Raw genomic sequence first — 22,360 nt, 5'->3', positions numbered from 1 at the left:
CACTCTCCCATTGCAGGTCTAAGCCTGCGATGGGAGAGTGGGTGGGTTGTGTCCAGAGACAAAACCTGCCTGTCGCCTGAGGCTGCCAACTGTACGGGGGACATGGCCTGTGGCTCTGGCCGGTGCACTGCCCCAGCGGGGTCCTTCTCCTGACCCCCGGGTGGGGCACACCAGCCAGAGCCATGGATGACCAAAATTTTCTCTCAGACCACCGGTTGACAACTGCTGCTTTATAGCATATAAATGGTATAGGGGTACAGAATAAATTACTAGGTATACAGCAGCATACCCATGTGCTTATGTGTACCAGGCTTCACCACAAAGAGCCCAATCTACAGCACTGTCTCATACAATTTATAAACATTTATGGCCAGGTCAGGTTCACTTTAAAATTTAAATGCAATATAAAAAATATTAAAATTGTAAACCATGAAATATCACTCATACAAGCAAATCAAATAAGAAAATGGAAAGAAATTATAATTTAGATTTCCATTCTTGTATAAAGTGGACAGTGTTTTGTACAGCAACATGTGAGTCAATTACGTAAACCCTGATAATGTAGGTCACTAGACAGAGTTGTGTTCTTGCCTGGAAAATGCTCCTCACTAGAAAAAACAAGCCTAGACTAGCTGGTATTATAACTGCAAAATGAAGCTTACATCAATTACCAATACCACACTGCACTAAGAACTGATGCCACATACTAATCCAGCTCTCTGCAACCTTCTGTACTCATTAGCATGTTAGATGTTTATCTGAATCCTAAGATTTTTTTCGCATAATAGCACTTTCGCTCTTTGTGGAGCCGGGTAAAGCGTTAAGACGCTGAATTTGAGAAGCTTCTGATGTTAGTTAACCTGCATAGAAGGTGAAGCTTGAGCAGTGCTACAAACAGTGATTGTATATCCCTACAAAGGAACAGATTGCCAGGACTCACTGTACCTTTGTCAAACACCTGTCATGGCAAAAGCTTTCAAGGTTCATCAGGTGTATAATAAAAGTATTATGAGCTTCGTCAGTGATTTCCAAATAGAGCTCTGGGTTTTCTATTTATAGCATGGCCATCTCTATAGATGAAACACATTGTAGAGTAATTAATATATTATTATTACACAGGCTTTATATAGTGCCAACATATTACACAGTGATGTACAATAAATAAGGATTGCAAATGACAGATAGATACAGACAGTAACACAGGAAGAGGAGAGGACCCTGCCCCGAAGAGTATACAATCTAGGAGGTGTATTATATATTATAGTAAATATCTCATCATATATACAAGAAAAATACAGGTAGTCCTGGGTTACATACGAGATAGGGACTGTAGGTTTGTTCTTAAGTTGAATTTGAATGTAATTCGGAACAGGTATATTATTTTAATAAATGCAATTAGGAAAGATGTTTGTCTCAACATATTATTAGGCAGCATGGTGTCAGTTACTGTATACAGTTCTCACTGTGAGTTATTTACAAAGCAAAAAAAAAAAAAAATCTTGTGGAGCCTAGACACTCATTAACTTCTGGAGCAAGCTGTGCTTTGATATGCAAACAGAAACAACTGCAGTTTGTCTTGGTCATTAAAGAGTTACAAGATGTTAGAGATCAGCTCAATTCTTAGGATCACCCACAACCTCAGCTATGTTTAGCAAAAGATTTTTTCTGCAAGTCATGCAACCTGCCCCCCTCCTCCATCAAGCCTCTGTCCTGCACACCAGCGAGCTGGGAAGCCCCGTTCGTATCTAGTAGTTGTCTGCATATCGGCTGTCCTTAAGGGATTATCTGTATTGTAAAATGTATTACGGTTATATGTTTATTTAGTCATCATTCAACAAGACATCTTTGGTGTCAATAAAGTATCCTTATATATTTGATGTTCATCTTTGGACACCTGGAATTGCCGGGTTTGAACACCAACTGAGCTCTCTTGGAGGCATGGAAACTCTAATGTTAGATTAATATCCAATCTTTAGTGACACAAATGACATTGGTACGCTACCCATAGGGAAATATCTAGCACATGGGTGCAAATATTGACCACCAAACTATTAATATTGAGAGTCCCACAAAGTCTAACACTACAGTAAAACTTTAATAGATATTCTTTATGCATGTATCATATCCCTAAGAAACACCATTAAAAAATTACAAACAGTCAGGACGTTTATTACAGAAGTGACAGATGTTGTCCTTTCTGCAATAAAACATACCGATCTGCCTTTTCACAATCTTCTTGAAATACTCAAGCACAGCTCAGTGTAGCCAGCATTTGTCCGAGCTCTAGGGAATGCTGGCACATCCTGACATCCTACAGTCCAATGAATGAACTCTTCTGTGCATGCGTGGGAGTTACGTCCTCCCACCCCGACCAATCAAGGAAGCCAAGGACCCATATAGGCCAGATAGGTGGAGTATAAATAATGCAGTTTTTTTCTTTGACCCTGGGTCGGAGATTAGGTCTGAAAGCACAGGGAAGGAAAGCAATAGTAAGAGGTTATATTTGCAAGTATATAAGTGGCTTGATTCATATGGCGTCACCAAATAAAAGGACAGACTGTCATAAAAAAAGATATACTCTCATGCAGACAGTACTTCAAATGTACACTCTTGTGACAACAATAACTGATATAGATAATGAATACAGAATAAAGAAACCATTACACCTTGCAGGAAAAGTATATTAGCAAGGACAGAGGCAGAAGGGGCACCCGCTATGGGCCCTTTGCTGGAAGGGAGCACACCTGAAGCAGGAACCGTAACATCCTCTGCAACGTCAAGCCATTACAGTCATGCCAGGATGTTCCTAGGAGTTCTTTTACCAATGAGCAATCTGTGCCTCTCAGGTCAGTTTAACGGATACCAATTATATTTTTGGCTGTATGTAAGGGTGATATTCTTACCAATGAGCAGCAATGTAAGAATCATTCCTGCCACTGGCCACCATGCTATAGTACTGTGAGCTAGGGATATAGAAATTATAGAAAGGGTTCCCTGAGTACCTAAAAGTTTTTTCAATGCTTCCCCCATGTTACAAAAGTTGAGAAAGGCTGGTTTAGGCATTTTCACCTTAGGTGCCAAACAACCTTGACCAAGTTCAGCTAGATGATAAAGCCAGGATAAGGGCAGCCCTGAGGCTTGCAAAGGCATTTTGCAAATTCCAGATGACTACATGTTGAGTTAAAGCTGGAAATTCTCTGTAGTAATCCTACACCTGACAGACCTGCTCTACCTAGGACAATATTGCCCTGCAGCTTGTAATCTTTAAATAATAGATGCTGGATATTAATGTTAAACTGGGTAACAGTTCCTGTGGGTTTTATTGGTGGCACTTTAAAAAAATGGCCACTTCTGGTTCTCCCATAGCTCAGTGTACGCTGGAGGTGGAGCTCTTCTATGACGAAATTAGTGCCTCCATGATTCTTCTTCTAACCTCAAAGGTTGGTTGACAGAACAGTACTTCTTGTGATGTGCCTGCTATAAGATTTTTCAGACTAAATCTCTTTAATTTGTTAAACCTATAGTTTATATTTACTATATGCGCTCCAACAAATCCTCAACCCACATTCCATATTTTCAAACAGAAGCCAGGACAGTGAGATCATGAGATGAACGTTTTATTGGGTATATCACAAGTTTCCCCACTGAATTGTTTCTATTTGGATGCTTTAAATTCTGCTTTAAGCTAAGTGAACGTTCAGGTATTGAAGCCACATAGAACATTTTGTATATTAGTTTCTTTAATATACCCAAGCACAAATATGAAAGCAATTATAAATAGACCAACTGAGTTGCTATTCCTTATTTACTTCTATATTCAGACCACATGGATTATAGAACAAAAGCCTTACCTATATAAAGTGAAGTGCAGATATTACTTCCTTCCCTAAAAAATAAGGAACCAATTTAAACCAAGCATTACAATAAAACATTCAGAGAATCGAATCTCAACGTTTCCAGTAATGTTAAGCTTGGCCACAACCCACCCACTTACAGATTATTTCGATTCTTCCTTTGATAATATGAACAGACTCACTGACCGAAAAGGGGGCTTAAATGATGGGGAAAATTATAACTTTCCCATGAAATTTTTATTGAAACTTCAGCTGCAAAGAGTTCTGGACCTGCTGGTTTCACAGTTGGTCTTAAAAGTAACCTCTGCTTATCCATGCTCGGCTCAGCTTTGGTTAATCCCAGCTTCCCCTGGGCTTGCTGGGACTAAATGAACTCCCACGCATCCGTGCAGAAGTCATCCTGGCTCAGCCAATCAACATGCCCAGTGATCAAAAGGATAAATGGAAGAAGATGGCAGGCAGCGTCCTATGATGGAACTAGGACATGTGATCATAGCCGGGATCTAGTTCCACTTTAAGGGAGTTTTAGAACAAACAACTATTTTTATGGTTCTGGGAAAGTAATATTTACTTACTTTTTTTTTTTACTTTTTTAGATTTGCGCAGCAAACTGCAGACTGTAAATGTATTTTTACATAACCATTACGTATCTGAATTTTGCTTGGATTCTGTCTTTAGAAATCCTTTATACAGCAAAATATTGAGAAAGAGTGAGTGAGGAAAGACTGAGAGCTATTTATATGTGTTGCAAGCAACTGGGTTATAAAGGAACATGAAGATAGAAGAAGTGAGAATAAGCAACAGCCTTCTGCTCTTTCTCATTCCAGTTAACAGGCTGGAAGTAGAGTGAGGACACCACTGTATTCTTTATCTGAAGGTAAATCGCTGGAAGGCTGGACAGAAACACAACTACTTTGCCAGCTAAAACAATTTCCCACCAGTGAGCCTTGAGTTATTTGTAATGACATCAATGAGGAGTGAGATGTGACATGCCCAAGTACCTTGTGACTGCCTATTTATGAGAATCGACACCACCCAGAGAAGTAAAGGCTTTATTTTGCAGAAGAAATGGTGCTCCCTTTTGCAGATATGTGAGTGGCCAAAAAATGTTGGAAGCAAGGTAAAGTGATGTCACTTATAAAGAGTCAACATAAAATGTGTAAAACAACAGTTATCTATCTAAAGCCACAGTCAAGTGATGATACAGCCACATGTCTACTCTTGCATGCAGAAATGTGAAGAGAAACTACCATGAGGCAACACACAGCACATAAATTAGGGTGATGGGTTGCCATGCGTTGTTGGTGCTGTGTGGTGCGCTTCACAAAAATTAAGCATGCAGCACATTCAGTAAAATGCAACAATTTGGTATAATGTAAATGAGCCCTTAGCAATATTTAAAAAAATAAAGTTTTTAAAAAGTTCACAAGATTTCTTGTTTTCAGATTTTTTATTAATAAAACTTGGGAAAATTGAAAACTTGAAATATTTTTCAGAAATGTAGTTTCTTTTTTTCTTCTCTTTCCTAGTTTTGAAACTTGCTGCATATTCAGCTCCTAGTTTGAGAACTACTTGTGCCTAACTAGGTCTCTGGATTGTCTCTGGAGTGTAGATTTTATGAGAAATAAGACCAGACAGATCATTTTGGTTACCAATCTCCTGGGGTTAAATTTCTCTAATTAGCGATCCTGTATTACAGGATTTGTAGCTCTAGGTAGGGTGTTTATTTAAGACCCTTGAGCATATCATGAATGGTGTTATTCCCACGAGCTGGACATCAAAGATGAAAATAGGCCATGCAGGCTGGAAAGATTTTGTTGAATTTAGGGTAGCTTCAGGGTGTGCATCCACAACATGTAACTCAAATGAATTGGTATCTGGCCTACAAAATAGAAAAATCCTTAAAGGCAGAATTTCAATCAGCAGGTTAAAAGGCATTAAACTATTTTATTCAAAGTTAAATAAGAAAATATGAGTAAAAAATATGTTTATACAAATCTAAAAAGATGTTGGTTGTCTTTGGACACCTATGAAATGGGACCCTAAAGAACCACACTGGGAAAGATAAATAGCTTGGTCAGGTAGGAAAAATCTGGCTCTCAGGTTAATAGTCCAAACTTTCTCAAGAAATTGGCACTTTCACAACAGATCTCTGGAGATCGTCACCGCACATTCACCTTAAAACTACTATATATTTGTGTGCTGGGAGAAAAATGAATATGGCGGGGTGCAGTCGAATGCAACTTCAACATGGGCCTGATTTATCAAAGCTCTCCAAGACTGGAGAAGATAGACTATCATGGGTGAACCTGGGTAAATTTAGCAAACCAGGATTGAAAACATTTGCCAAGTAATAGCAAATATTTTAGGAAATCCATTTCAGGTTTGCTGGACCACCCAGGTTCACCTTATCTTCTTCAGTCTTGTAGAGCTAATTAACCCGGCTCAATAACTCAAAGAACTTTATCGAGTAGGTTTCCATTTTTAACAATAAGCTTCACTTAAGCAGCTGAATTACATATAGGTAAACAGGCTTGTCTGCCATGAGCTTTGTTATATTTTTTACCCAGTCATATAATGCACCCATACTCGAAAAGCCAGGTCAGCTACAACTTGGGTCACGGGTTCATTTCTGGACTTCATGACGGGGTAACCTATGTGATCTATCTGAACTCTTTCTTTTAGGCATATTTAAATGAGCTCACTAATACATCATAAACAAGTTTTCATGTTAGAATGGAAAGCCAATATCCCTCCTGCAATAAGCATTCTTAGATTCCTTACCACTCCATTGGACCTGGTACTTATTGGCTTCCCCTAGAGCTCCTGGTACTGAATGATCTTCTGCACGTCTGCACAGGAATTATATCATTTTGGCCCAGCCAATCATAATAGCCAAAGATCAGAGTTAGGCAGAGAAGAAGGAAGAAGATTCTAAAGGAGAATACAACTGATCCTTTCAGCATTCCTTCTTCAGGCTTGTTCAGGATCAGAAATTCCATGTAGCCATTTGCTGGAGTACATGCAGATACACAGCAAATGGATGTAAAGAGGCTGCAGGATATCAGAAGCACTGAGATGTAATAGGAGACGAAAACTAGTAATTAAAGCGGAATTAAACTAAACTAAAAAAAAAAAAAAAAACTCACCTTTACTTCCACAAATCCCTTGACCCCCCCGGCGCCGTCCTGTATTATTCTGGATATACAACAACACATATACACTTTTAATAGCATATCAATTATTTATTTGTTCGGTGTTTTTCATGTTGGCCAGTTTTTGTAAACTTTAGCTATTTTATAATTGTTCATAATATATTATTACTAATATTTATCTACAGAGAAATCCTAGGGATTAGACTGAGCATGGTGAATACCACACATTAAATATTAAGAATTTTCCTCAGATGAAATTACAGGACTGTGAAAAGCTCATTAATGGCTTTTTTGTGTTCGCTGTCATTAAAGTGCACAATTTAGCTAATGTATATCTTAATGTTTTATGACAGTGTGTTGTCATGGAAATGCAGTAAAAAAACAATATTTTAAATAGGGATTAAACAGATGAAAAATTTCATAAAGAAAGAGATAAAGCTGCACTATAAGGAATAAGCAGGTCATCGTTGTCCTGAAAATGCTTCTTGTTTAGTGATTTTATCATCCAACAACTAAACTTTTGGAGCCCCTGACCTGGAATAGGTAGATTAGTGTTTCTCAACCAGGGTTCCTCGAGCAATGAGCAGTTTGTGACCCTCATTTACTAACACCAATGATCGTTTTAGCTACCTGTAAGGGTGGCATTCTTTCCCCTGCGCCAGCAATGTAAGAGGCATTCTTACTACTGACCTACACACTAATATACAGGTAGTCCTCGAGTTAAGGACATCCAACATACAGTTCGCATGGCTTGCAGAAGGAATCTTTTGGTTGTAACTCTTTAGTGACCAAGACAAACTCTGCAGTTCTGTCTTTTTTGCATATCAAAGCACAGCTTGCTCCAGAAGTTAATGAATGTCTAGGCTCCATAAAGATTTTTTTTTCTGCTTTGTTTGTGATTAGCTCACAGTAAGGATTTTTTTTACAGTAACCAACACCATGCTGCCTAATAATATGTTGAGACAAACATCTGAGCTAACTGCACTTATTAAAATAATGAACCTGTTCTGACTTGCATACAAATTAAACTTCAGAACAAACCTACAGCCCCTATCTCATATATGTAACCTGGGGACTACCTGTACTGTGTATAGTAATTATAGTAGGGGTTCCCTGAGACCTTAAAGTTATCTTAAGGGGTTCCCCTATGTAAAAAGATGTAGTAACACTGATGTAGCAGGTTTGCTACATGCATGGCAAAAATGGTGAGTGCAGATTCAGATACTTAGACTAGTACTCACCAGACACCAATGCCCCAAACTAACGCCGCAGTCTTTGCCTTTAGCAAGCCCCCGGTCAGCCTTGGGAGACTGGTTGCATCTACCAGCACATGGTTGACCCCAGGACTTAAGGCGCAAGGGATGGCTTCTGGGGATAGGCCAGCAGAGGACCAGGGGCCCACAGACATGCGATACAAGTACTACAAGGCAATCCACAGTATAAGCCAAGGTCATACACAAGCAAATCAGCCCACCAGACGAAGTACAGAAGGAGTAGACACAAGCAGAGTCGGGGTCACAGGTAAAATGTTGGTCCAGGTTGAGAACAAACAACAAAAACAGGCAAGGTGGGCAACAGTAAATGACACGAAATTTACTCCAGCACAGATTAGCCGAGCTAACGCTACAACAGGCATAAAGCAATGAGAGCAGAAAGGCTAAAAAAGCCCCAGCAGCCAATGGACTGAATCAGGAATTATTATTAGAATTATTAAAAACAGGATTTATATAGCGCCAACATATTACACGGCGCTCATTAGTCTCAGCACAATCCCCTTCAGCTGCTCAGAGCAGGGGATGCGGAGGGACCATTCTCATCCAAAAGAATAAGCACAGTGGCCCTAATTTATGAAAGCTCTCCAAGGCTGGTGAGAATACACTTTCAGAAGTGAAGCAGGGTGATCCAGCAAACCTGGAATGGATCTGGTCCAGGATTCAAAATGTTTGCTAGCAAATAGCAAATGATTTTTTAAATCCATTCCATGTTTTCTGGACCACCCAGCTTCACTTCTAAAAGTGTATTCTCTCCAGCCTTTGGGAGCTTTCATAAATCAGGCCCAGTGTGTTGTACTGCGGCGGCGAACAGTACAGGATCGCTGCCTAGATGATTGTCTCCTAACACTGGGCCTGTTTTACTAAAGCTCTCCAAGATTTTCATAGGTGAAGCTGGGTGATCCAGCAAACCTGGAGGATCTGGTCCAGGATTGAAAACTTTTGCGAACAAATAGTAGCTTCAACCAGCTTCACTGATGAAAGTGTGAATCAAATTTTTCTGATTTACGGATGAGTCCTGCCGTCCTAGGCTACAGCCCATGGTGACTATGCTAAAATCCAGCCCTGCTTAGCTGTACAGCTAGACAAAAATGGCAGCAATTTATTTTTAAGTAAAAATGATGAAAAGTCACCCGGCTACTGGACCTAGATGTTTTTTATTTATTTTGATTTAGTTCCTGTCAACTGGCACAAACACAGAGCAAATCCAAACAGCCCTGTCAGTGTAGTGAATGTGAAAATTGTTTTCTCAGAATAACCAGTCCAACTGTACAGCAAAGCTTGTTCTGCTGCCAAAGCTTCCAGATCTTTCCACGCACGTAAAATATGTCAGTGTTCATGGAGAGGTCTTTCAACCCTGTGCTTGTTCTCGTTTCTCTGTATGCTTTTTCATTCCTGCTGTCGACCACACAGGCGAATTGTGGAAGCTGAATGAGTCACTGCAAATCGAATTCATGGTGATCTAAATAAAACAGGAAGCACTGGGACAGAAAAAAAAACATTTGAGAGCAAAGTGATCACTAACCAAGAAACATTTCATTTTTTTCAATACAGGATTTAAAGTAAACCTGTGTTTGCCCATGCACCAATCTGTGTGCAAGAGCTAGAGATATATCTGGTACTTCTAGGTAATGGAACTTACTTTCCTACCATTTTGTTGATTAGCCATGGGCTGCATAGGCACCGATGCGGTCACACTGGTCCAGAGAAAGTGTTCAGGTTTACATAAATCTGAAATATGCCACCTCATAAGGTTTTAACTCCAAAATTATATTTAACTATATATTCTTACCCAAAGTCCAGGCCAATATACCATCACTTCCATATTTTTTAAAACCGAACATGATTTAGAAATTTTACAAAGCTACCCCTGAAGAAGATATATTGCAAGTGGAGTCATTAAATACAGTTGGGATCCATAGTTACTTCTGTACAGTGGATATAAAAACTGTACACACCCGTTAAAATGCTAGGTTTTCATAATGTAAAAAAATAGAACCTCAATAAATCATTTAATGTGACCTATAACCTGTACAATTCAATTGAAAAACAAACAAATCTGTTGGGGAAAAAATAAAATTAAAAAAAAAAACATATGAGCTGGTTGCATAAGTTTGTATACCCGTAAACTAAAACTTTGTTTTAGCATCTTTTGATTTAATTACAGTATTCAGTCTTCTTGGGTAGAAATCTATCAGAATGGCACATCTAGGATTTAGCAATATTTGTCCACTCTTCCTTGCAAAAGCGCTCCAAATCTGTCAGATTGTCTTTTACACACAGCCCTTTTCAGGTCACCCCATAAAGTTTCTGTTGGATTTAGGTCTGGATTCTGGCTTTGTCATTACAAAATTGTATTTTCTTCTGATGAAGATATTCTTTTGTTGATTTGGATGTATGCTTGGGGTTATTCTCCTGTTGAAAGGTCAGCTTTCTAGCACACCCCTGAAGATTTTGGACCACAAATGACTGGTATTTGGAACTGTTCATTATTCTTTCCACTTTGTCTACAGCCCCTGTTCCAGATGTAGAAAAGCAACCCAAATGCATGATAATGTCATCACCGTGCTGGGAAAAGTTTTGAAATGATTTACTGTTGTCTAATTGTTTATATCACAAAAATCTGACAAGTTAACAGGGGTGTGTACAATGTTTATATCAACTGAATATTATCCACACATTTCTTTAGAAGTCATTCACTGCCTTAAGGTACCCCTAAAATTTCATTGAAAGATCAACAGCCAATACATACATGGTCATACTGTATAGAACAGTGGTCGCCAACTGGTGATCCGCAGCTGTAGCCGGTGCTCCCACGGGCAGGGAGAAGGACCCCGCTGGGGAGACGCATTGGCCAGAGCCGCAGGACATTTCCCCCGTGCCGATCGCATGCTCAGGGAACTTTCCCATCACAGGATCAGACCTGCGATTGGAGAGTGGGCGGATTCTGGCATCATGACGTCATTAACGCGGACCGATGCGCAGTCCAGGACCAGTAAATTTAGTGGTCCGTCGGCCTGAAAAGATTGGCTACCACTGGTATAGAAGATGTCCTAGCATATTTCTTACAGTCAAATAATGGTAGATACACCTATACTTATTGCCCAACTTGAGTATTAGTATTGCCACATCCAAACAAGCAGTACTAGAGATGTGTAATGCTTTTAAATGTGTAAGGGGATTTTGAAGGCATTGATCATGCATGATTACACCAGCAATGGCGAACCTAACCATGCACTCAAAGCTTGGCAGTTTTTCAATCAAACAGCAGAGGAAGCAAATGGCTGGAAGACTCCACCAGATCTACAAAGGCCATAGATTTCATGGAGCATGGTTAGGTTTGGCATTGCTAGTCTCCTAGTATTCCACAACCCCTTCTCCTGATGAAGCAGCTTTGACCATCAGCGAAACGCGTAGTGTTTAATTGGGTGACAATTATTATGGTAACAGTGTTGGAATGGATGATGTTTTATACCTTCAGTACAGTGTGTCTAGCAACAAATGTTGATTTAATTCATGTTGTAAATAAATGTCTTGCATTTATTCTAATATTATTGATAAAACAAAACTCCAAAGAAATGGTAATAAAACAAAACCATTACAACTTGACTATTGCCAACACAAATTCAGTAATCAGAAATATTATTCCTGTATCTGGCCATTCCTCAGCATTTCATTTTTAAATCCCAGATCCCATTATGTTGGTAGTTGCTCTGCTTTAGTATTACTGCCACAATGTTGTTGTAGAAAAGGTGGTTACAGACCCATACTATGCACACCTATTGGATGCTTTTCACATTTGCTGCATTGAAATTATATACAAGAATTAGGAATAATTAAGGATTTATTGGTCAAAGCAACCAATCAGTTTGATTTTTCAGTGATAGGCAAACCCTAAATGGATGGAATGGGGAACATCTTTGGGCAACAAAATTTGAGCCAACATGTTTTCAGATTTATGTATAATCAATGTTTATTGATTTATTGAACAGGGAGACCGGGGGGGGGGAAACATACTGTACATATATATTAGAAACATAGATATAGCATCAAGCGTATCAGTGTCCAACTTTAAAAGATTTACAGATTACAAATTCTGTCAGTAGTATCACTGCTGAGACGCATCCTTCACAAACAAAAAGAGCACCTATGAGCAAAGGTTTATATAATGGATTCACGTTCATAGGAACTTAAATTAACAAATGCAGCAAATCTCATCCTATTGCACCAAAACACTATATTCTCGTAACTATACCTGGTCGTTCGGGTTAACCCATATGGGTCTCAGTCGGAACAGACTCATTTTAAATATGATTTGATCACCGGAGAATTTTTGTAGCACACCCATTGGTCCAATGAAGTATGTGCAGTAGCTCTATTTTCCTCCCATACTATCTCAATATCATTGATCTCACATACCCATTCTGACATGGACGGAGATAGGGTAGTACCCCAGTGTCTGACAATAACTCTTTGCCCTGCCATAATAAAGTGGCATAGCAAATCTTTCTTAATCTATTTTAAGGAGCCGGGCAAAATGTGTAAGAGAGTAATAGTAGGGTGTGGGTATATATCTGAATCCGTAATTCTGGTATAGAGATCAAACATATGGATGGGAGGACATAGATTCCAAATATGGACCATAGATCCCTGTGTATGATCACATCACCAACATTTAGGAGAGTAGGTCTGGTCAAATCTATGTATGTCCACTGGGCATCTGTACCATCTGCTTAAAATCTTGTATGACCTTTCTTGATCCTTACTGGATCTTGACAACTTATGAGTCAAAATAAACGATTTTGTTATTTGCTCATGGTCTAATGAAATATCTATATCTTTTCCCAATATCTAATAAAGGGATGCATCCCTGGTCTTAAAATTTGAAAGAAAATTTGATATATACAAACTCTTTTTTTTTTGTAGAATAAGTCACTCAAAGTCAGAGGGAGTTCTAAATACCAAAGAGATTGGGTGTAATTTTAGACTATATGCCTGCAATTGGTTGTATGCAATTGAGGGATCCGGAGGTCTCTAAAAAGGGACATCCGTCCATCCATTATGTAATATACAACTAATAAAAGTCTGTTCTTGCTTAGCCCAAGATAGGAATTTAGCCGCAGCACATGCTGAGGGAAATTCTGGATTATAAAAAGAGGTGTCAATGGACCTGGTCTTGAAGAAAAACAAATCCTGTTTTAGTAGCAAATCCTACAAGGAAAGCACTGTATGTACAGTAGGGTGAGTAAGTGGTGACAGAGTTCGAAATAGTGGTTGCACCCAAGGCAAAACAGACAGATCACATGAGGTCAGAACCTCATCCAAGGACACCCATAATTTCTCAGCTCTACTTCTAGACCAGTCCACTACCCTATGAAGTATTGCTGCCATATAGGTATCCCATATAAGTATATTTAAGTCCAGAATGGCCAATCCACTATCAGATTTTTCCCTAGAAATAATTTGTTTATTTATTCTTGCTTTTTCCCTCCCCAGACAAAGGCATGTAATAAAGTAGAAAGATGCAGGATTACGCTTTTAGGTGGCAGAGTTGCAACAGTGTAAAAATAATATAGTACTTTTGGGAGTATTTTCCATTTTCACAGTGTTAACCCGGCCTAACCAAGATAACCGCAAATCATTATTTTAATGAAGAGTAGTCTCAATATTTGTGATTAGGGGTCTATAATTCAGATCTGCCATTGACACAATATTGGATGAAACTCTGATGCCCAGATATTTATTAGAGTTATCTTGCCATCGGAAAGGTAAATTACTACGCAATTGTGATACTTGATTGGATGACAAAGAAACATTAAGAGCCTCGGTTTTGTCATAGTTACCGGTAACTTTGAAATTACTTAATGCTCCAAAGCGTTTAAATTACTTCATAAGTACAGTATGTAGAGATATAATATATAATAAGAGATCATCCGCAAATATGGATAATTTATAATGATGTTCCCGAACCTGTAGGCCTTTGATATCTACGTTTTGTCTTATTGCATTGGCAAGATGTTCTATTACCAAGATGTATAGTATGGGCGAAAGGGGGCAGCCTTGTCTGGTACCGTTCCATATACTAAATGAGTCTGATAGGACCCCATTCTCCCGCACTTTTGCATAAGGCCAGGAATAAAGAGCCTGTATTCTATTAAACATAGTTGGTCCTATACCTATCTGAAGAAGAGTGTCATAAAAAGCATCAAGTTTACCTGGTCGAACACTTTTTCAGCGTCGATCGATAGGAGACACATGGGAGCCAAAGTTTTCTGGGCCGAATTGATGAGAGATACCGTTTTCAGGGTATTATCCCGGCCTCCCTCCCGAGTGTAAACCCTACTTGATCTAAGTGTATAATATCAGGGATCAAGGATTTCAACGTATTCGCTTAAAGTTTTGAATATACACGGATGTCCACATTTGTCAAGGAGATGGGCCTATAATTACTGCACAATGTAGTACTTTACCTGGTTTGGGCAGTACCGTAATATGGACTTCATGGGACTGAGTAGGAAATACACAATCATTGGAGATACTGTTAAACACTGATAACAGGAGGGATATAAAATTGCCTTGACATGTTTTATAGAACCTAGGTGTCAGGCCATCAGGCACGGGTCTCTTCTCTACTTTCAAAGAGGATATACAAGAGCATAGCTCTAATTCAGTGAACGGGCTCCCTAGATACTGTAGTTCAACTATAGATATAAATGGCAATGCTGTCTTTATTATGTAATCTTTAACCTTATTGTGGAATGTTTCTGACGCCATATCTGCATGTTTCCCTTCAAGATTGTATAAATCTTGATAAAACTTTTTAAAAGATGATACTATCTCAATTGGATTGTAAACATTGTTACCTTGAAGTGATCTAACATATGGGATGGAGTTATTTGCTATGCACAGGTGGAGTCCTCTAGCCAACAATTTTCCCGGCTTGTCGCCATGTTGATAAAATGTTTTCCTCCTCCTATCTATGAGCTTCGAAGAATACTCATCCAATATTATTCTCAATTGTTGGCGTTGCTGGGATAAGATAACTAATGTGTCTGGGTCAGGATTTTGCCTATGTTTGGTTTCTAATTGGGATATGGAGTTCAGAAGTCTTTTAGTGGTGGCTATTTTTCTTTTTTCATTCTAGAGGCAAGTTTGATAAAATGACCCCGCAGTAAACATTTAGGTGCCTCCCACTGAAACGGTAAAGGCGTTATGTCTGTCTCATGAATAGCCAAAAGATCCTTAATAACTTTGGTTAAATCTGCCATGCATATTGGATCTTAAAGTAGATGTCATTTATTTTCCAACTATTTCCAGGCGTACTGGTTGGAGAGGTGTCTAGCAATAAAAAGACCGGCACATGATCAGACCACGGAACGTTTCCAATGGTAGCTGAATGTGGCAATCTGTGGTATTAGGCATACGGCAGTGAATAATAGGAATATTCTCTTTCACTGGGATGAGTCACCCTCCAAATATCCACTAATGAAAAGTGTTGGGAGTATATTTGTAAATTTAGACAGTTTTGAATGGGGACATGCTGTAGTCTTTGAAGAAAAATCCAGCATTGGATCAAATACAAAATAAAATCACCTCCTAGTAGTACCATTCCTTCCTGAAATTGCATAAGTTCTCAAAGTATTCGGGAACCCTAAGTGACAGGGTCCTGATTTGGCAAATAAATAATAGTGTATTTTCTCCCTTCAATTAAACTTTTTAATTAGAAATCCACAATTAGGATCTGCTCGTTGTGGTAAGACCACATGTGGTAATGACTTATGGATTTAGCGTATGTACTATGATACAACTTGGGAAAGTATTCCGCATGGTTGGAATGTTATTGGTGGAGAAATGTGTCTCTTGGAGCATACTAATGTGGACCTTCTGCTTCTGAAGATTATAAAGTATTTGTGATCTTTTGTTAGGGGTTTTAAATCCCTAAACATTATACGAACATAACTTCAATGGGGTCATTGATACTGTGTCTATAAAGCTGTCTCAACTGGGGTGGATAGAGAAGAGGGTAAAATACCCGTAGTAACAGAAAGGAGAATTTATAAAGAAGGGGAAGAAAAAAAGAAAAAAGCGAGTATTACAGGTACTCACACTTTCACTATAAGTCCAACGGACTCGAGTACAATTCCAAACAAAATTCTTACCGAAGAGCCCTACTTGGGGGAGTGGAGGGCTATGAGCCAAAAAGAATTGTGAGTACTTATAGGCTCCATACCTGAACACAGCATAGAACGTATATCAATGCCTCTATACATTGTTTGCAAATAGTATCTGAGGTAGCTGAAGGAAGAATTGTGTAACACTGCTTAAAATAGGTATCATACATAACAGGTAAGTATCAAAACCTGACTATATAATAGTCAAAAAACAACAACAAAGGGCCTGATATAGGCCTAACACTGCAAAAAGCATATGATCTGAACAGATCACATTCTTCCTTCTATGAAGTACATCTTCGTCAGACCTGAAGAGAATCTGTATTATAAACCTTGGTAAGCCAATCATGGGATAACAGGAAAACCCATTGCAATCTTGGTTAATAAGAAAGCCATCAGTTCAGCTAAGCTGTGAGATGAGGATCCATAAATTATCCCAGTTCTGATTTAACTTGAGACCACTGAGGCAAGTCAATTGGTAGAAGATTTAGAGTGGGTAATATCTTAAGGAGATCTTCTATATCCTTAAATACCAGGACATGTCGATTAAAGCGAACCTGTAACTGGAAGGGGAAGACCCAGTGGTATTGTATATGCCTTGATTTAAGCACATCCAGAAGGGGTTTGATTCCATCAAATTCCAACAAACACTTTTGGTGCGCTGCCGCCATAACTTCCTCCTTTACATTGAAAAAGTAAATCCTGCATAATACATCCCTCAGATGTGTAGGATCAGATGGTTTAGGGCCCAAGGCTCTGTTTGCTCTATCAATAAGAATGTCCGTATCAACAGGACGACACTTGGGTTCCCCTGGTAAGTGCTGAGATTGCGGGAAATAGCCCTGTATATCTCCTCCTGGTTGTCCCCAGGGTCCGCGCTGACCACCGGATGCTTCCCCCTTCTTTCCTTTGCTAGGCTGAACGTTTTTAGCCGGCATAGTGAGGCAGCAATCACAGTTTAAAAACGCTCAGGCAGGGAGCCCTGCTAACGTGCTTCCTTATGCAGCCATGCGCAAGCCACGCCCAATGTTTTCAGTTTTATATGAAAATACAAAAATTACAAAAGGAAAATATTTTAGGATAAATGTGTTATAACCAAATGTATAGTTACTCCAGCATACATTATAGGTTGCCTTTAACAATTTTATTTATACTTTTAACAGTTCTCCATATACATGTTTTACAAGATCTGAGCTCATTTCCTAGCTGCCCTAATTTTCTACCCACTGTTTTTGTAAAATGTGGATCCAAGAAGATAATTTTAGAAACAAGCCTGCATTTACTTTCTAATGAAGCTTTATTGTCCATTTTTAGCTGCCTGCTCCATATCAAGTGACAAGCATATGACTTAGGTTTACAGTTCCATTTTTCAATCATCTGGTCTTTAGTGGGTTCTTACTCTGAGACTGATGAGTCTCTTTATCAGCGGCAGTCATGTGCTGGTCCTTTCAATGAGCTGTGGAGAAGCAGGCAGTCTGTAAAAAGGATTACTGAGAGATCTGAAAAAATGCATCTGACAGGTTCACAAAAGCCTCTATGAGGCAGGGTATAAATAACTAAAGACCGTGTTTCCAGAATGAACTTCTGTTCCGTTTTCCTTTTCTGTGAATGCAAACTTTATTCAAAAGATAATGTTTGGATTCTATTACTAATGTCAGTTTAAAGGGAAAAACCCCCACCTCACCACCATTATGAACTCTAGGCAAACAGCTGAATATACACGATGAAAGATTATTAACCCACCAAAGAATCTGTAACATCAATCAGTACAGCCTGTGCAGTTAAAGCCTTCTTCTGGACAATAATAACAAAACAAAAAAAACTTTATTACTTTCTCCAGTAGACCCCTGAACTAATTCAATATTTTTTAAGTACCTAAATCTGTTGTTCCTCACTTCTGGAAGATATGGGCAATGTATCTCATACCCTTTTCATCCGTACCTTTCTCAAATATCTCTTAAACCAATTCAACATTTTTAGGTCCTTTTAGATGCTTTTTAGTTACCTAAATCTGTTGTCCCTCCCTTCTGGAAGAGATTTACTTTGTATCTCATACCATTGCCAATACTTTCTTCAAGTATTCCAAGTATCCCATTCCGTTTTTAAGAACCTTTGAAATGCATTTAAATAGGATGGTCTTTACTTCTGGAAAACATGAGAGATGGATCCAATACTGCAGAAAATCATCTGCATCCTACTGACATGTTCCAGTTTTCTGAGCACCCCAAATCTGCTCAGCCAACTGGAGGGTTCCACATCATATAGGCAGTTATGTGGACATCCAAAGAAGATAGGTGACTATCAAGTGACCACAAATTTCCGTAAGTTTGTTTTTTTAGTATGTAATTTTTTTCAATCTAAGGCAGGTAGTAGTCTGGGGTGGGGAGGACAAGGGGAGTGCCCAGACCACAGTAGTCTGGTGCTATATAGTGAAGGAACTACAGTAGACTGGTATGGTGATCATTAGCCTATTTCCTCCGGTCAGCATGTATCTTGACAACCTGCAGCAATTCCTTTTTACAAAATTTGTTTTACCATACAATAAATTATTGAAGGCTTTTATCATGACAAATGCAGTTACTTGCATTAGTTGCATTATAAATAGCATCTTTTGTAAATACTTCTGGGTTCAGCTATAATTCATGTTAGGCATTACAGAAGTTCTTTTGTATCGTAGAACACAATTCCAGTAATGGACATTACCTGACCGCAAAGTCTGGCAGTTTGTTTTGAGGACATTTTAGGATGAGCAACCAATGTCAAAAAAACATTAGTTGCAGCACCCGATGTTAAAGAATCCTTGTCAACAACGGTAAATGAATGTAAAATTATTTATAAATTTTACTGATATTTTCCTTTCTATAAATCATTTTTTATTTTTATTTTTTATAACACGCCTTGAAATGAACTGGCTAGAAAACCTGACTACTCCAGGAAATCCAAATCCTTAGCACAACCACTCTGTCTTTAAACATTATAGCTCTCTTTACTTCTAAATGTGTGTAAATCCTTCCCATAATTTTATTTTAAAAAACTCACTTAGAAAAAAGTGGCTTGAATAAGGTAAATAAAACATATATTAAACAATAAGAGAAAGGTAGGCGCAAAATACAGAAAGATGTAAAAACATGTAAACAAACATCATGAAATACATAATAAAACCACAGGAACAAAACAAGATTCAAATACACCTGTGTTTTTCTAACCCTTGGTATCGATTATATCAATACACAATCAGTACTTATCTAGCATCAAATAAAACAAATGGGTATTCTTAAATAGACACCTTTGCAAAAATCTAATTAACCTCATGGGCGTTACACTGATGTCTAGATTTCTGTAGAAAAAGCGGTACACTGTTTTTCACGAATTTTTTTTTTTTAATTGTAGACCTGTAACTTACAGAAATATGTCCGAACAGGGTTCTAGTAGATATCATGAATATAAAAATTTGAAACACAATCATGTAAAAAAAAAAAAAAAAAAAAATTACTTTTAATAAAATTAAATAAAAAACACAAAAATCAGAGAGGACATGTCCGGAGGAGCTGGGGGGACCGGGTGAGTATTTTCTTACAATTGTAATCCGATTGTCATACAATGTATGACAATCGGATTGCAATACAACGTTTGTTAACCACCTGAAAAAAGTACGGGTTTAACGCTTTTTGCAAGTGTTATTACCCTGTACCAAGGTCGGGTTTACCGGCCGGGTGGTTAAAAAAAAAAAAAAGAAAAGGAAAAGAAAGAAAGGAAAAAGAAGAAAAGACTAGAATAGAAAAAAGTCCAAGATCTTACTAGGGAAACAACTAGTGCAGCCAAGCGTACTTAGGGTTCAAATGAGCAACTATACAATACTGGTAGCAGTTGCTCGATCCCAGGGCCCAAATTTTCCTCAAATTTATCCAGTTTGTTATTGAGCCTAGCAGATAAATGTTCCATCAGCCGAATATCCCCTACACGTCTATGGTCAGCTTTTAACTAAATAGAACAGGCAACAAAAATTTGCATTCAAGCCAAAAGCCTTTTGACAAGGAGACCCACATATGTTTTGGAGTTGTCCCATAAGTACATGGCCTGTCCACAAAAACAAAAATTGTAGAAGTTCATGCAGTGATCAAATATTTTTGTAGAATAAGTATGTCACCAAGGGACATTGATGAGAATATGGTGGCAACTATAGGGGAGAGAATGCCTGCTTACAGCAAAGTTGAAAAATGGACAACTCATTTTTAAACTAGGGAGAACCAGCACTGAAAATAACCCTTGCTCAGGAAGGCCGGTGGTGACAATGGAGACAAATGGAGAACGAGGTGCATGATTTGGTGATGACAGACAGAAGGGTTAACAGTTTGCCAGATTGAGGACATTAGGTATTTCCAAAATAACAAAATTTTTCTTTTGTATTTGGTTTCTGACCATTGGATGCCAAAGGACTGGTAGTTACTGCTTAATCCCAACATCCATGTGAGGATTAATATCCGCTCCCCTATGTATGTATATAAACAATAAGAAAGGAGACAAAAAGCTAGGGTTTCATGCAGTATAATTATTTTTTTTATATATAGAGAATATACAAAACAAATTTGGGTACACATTTCCAACTATAAATCAATCATTTACAGTTGGAAATTTGTACCCAAATTTGTTTTGTATATTCTCTCTCTCTCTCTCCCTATACATATATATATATATATATATATAAATAAATGTTCTTTTGCCACATGAAACCCTAGCTTTTTCTCTTCTTCTTTCTTATTGTTTACATTGGATGCAAAAACTTTTGACGGCAGATCAAAAGGAAGTAAGGAGGTGGGTATCTGCGGAAAATCCTTCCCCACTTTAAGCCAATGCAGTGGATTGTGTTCAACAATTTGTGACTATGAATGAGAGCTGGGCCCATCACTTTACTCCTGTCATGATACTGCACAGAATGACAGTGGATAAATCAGAGCTAGAACTCTCCAATTAGCAAGAAACATGTATGACCTATGCAGAGAGTCTAAGGGTTCCTCAGATATCAAATATCCTTCTACAGGCTTCTAGCAGGGCTAAGGCCTTTCTACTCAGGCCATAGCTGAGGAAAAACAAACTATAGGAGTTAAAACACATTTGTTTTGATATACCTAGAATGTATTATAGGACTTAAACTGACTGTCAACTGAACTTGAGAGGTTTCTACAATAAATTAAAGTCTCGGTTTAATATTTTTTTTTATAATTATCAGGTTAATAATGTGTCTTTTTACTGTATTTATTCCTTAGAGGCATTCATATTTATAACTGCAACAATTTACAGGTTATTACCAACATGACACACACTGTAAATGTATCATAATGGCCCTATTATGGCCCTATTGTCCTTATTGGACAATAAAATGATAGCTAGGTGTTCTTGTTTCATTAGCTGGAGGGGAAGTTCAAGCAGCTTTTGAATGAAACAACTTACTCCGTCACAACAGGCCTTCAGTGCATTTGCTACAGAATGTCTCAGTGCCAATGTGATGCGCTATTTCTTTTCTGTTTTTTTCTAATAATTCTCCAGCTACAAAACAAAATAAACATTCCTTCTTGACATAAAGTTGTTGAGACACATTAAATCAGCAGGAGGCCAAAAGCAATCTGCTGGGCATTTTGGAATGGACAAGCCTGACAGCACTGGGCTTTAATGGTGTTTCTGGAGAAATAGGTGGGAATAAAAAAACTGTAAAACCCTTATAAGACTGGTATGGGAAAGATAATGCTTAATATGGTTTAGGATGTACAGCCAAACCTTTTTTTCTAGATTCGTAAAGAGTAGAAAATGGTTTAAAAACTTGCCAGATTATTTTTGATGTATTTGTAACATTTATATTATTCTCATTTACTTCCAATACATAAAACAGTTTTGAGATCTACTAGAGTAGAGGA

The 22,360-nt window shown here is 38.3% G+C and overlaps 1 protein-coding gene across 3 annotated transcripts in view; it reads right to left on the bottom strand.

Moving 5' to 3' along the window:
* The window catches only part of COMMD1 (copper metabolism domain containing 1), a 76,158-nt gene that overhangs the window by 11,024 nt on the left and 42,774 nt on the right, over positions 1-22,360 (bottom strand). Inside the window, exon 3 of one of the 3 annotated variants that reach the window (XM_072409534.1) lies at positions 9,419-9,761. The exons of the other annotated variants lie outside the window; for them this stretch is intronic. Within the exon in view, the coding sequence (XP_072265635.1) occupies positions 9,717-9,761 (45 nt within the window). The 3' untranslated portion in view covers positions 9,419-9,716. Of the gene's footprint in view, positions 1-9,418; positions 9,762-22,360 lie in introns of those variants that run through there. 3 annotated transcript variants of the gene reach the window in all.

The sequence above is a fragment of the Pyxicephalus adspersus genome, chromosome 4 (assembly GCF_032062135.1).
Source record: "Pyxicephalus adspersus chromosome 4, UCB_Pads_2.0, whole genome shotgun sequence".
Lineage (NCBI taxonomy): Eukaryota > Metazoa > Chordata > Amphibia > Anura > Pyxicephalidae > Pyxicephalus > Pyxicephalus adspersus.
The sequence above is the reverse complement of the archived record's forward strand: the minus strand, read 5'-3'. Positions and strand labels throughout refer to the sequence as shown.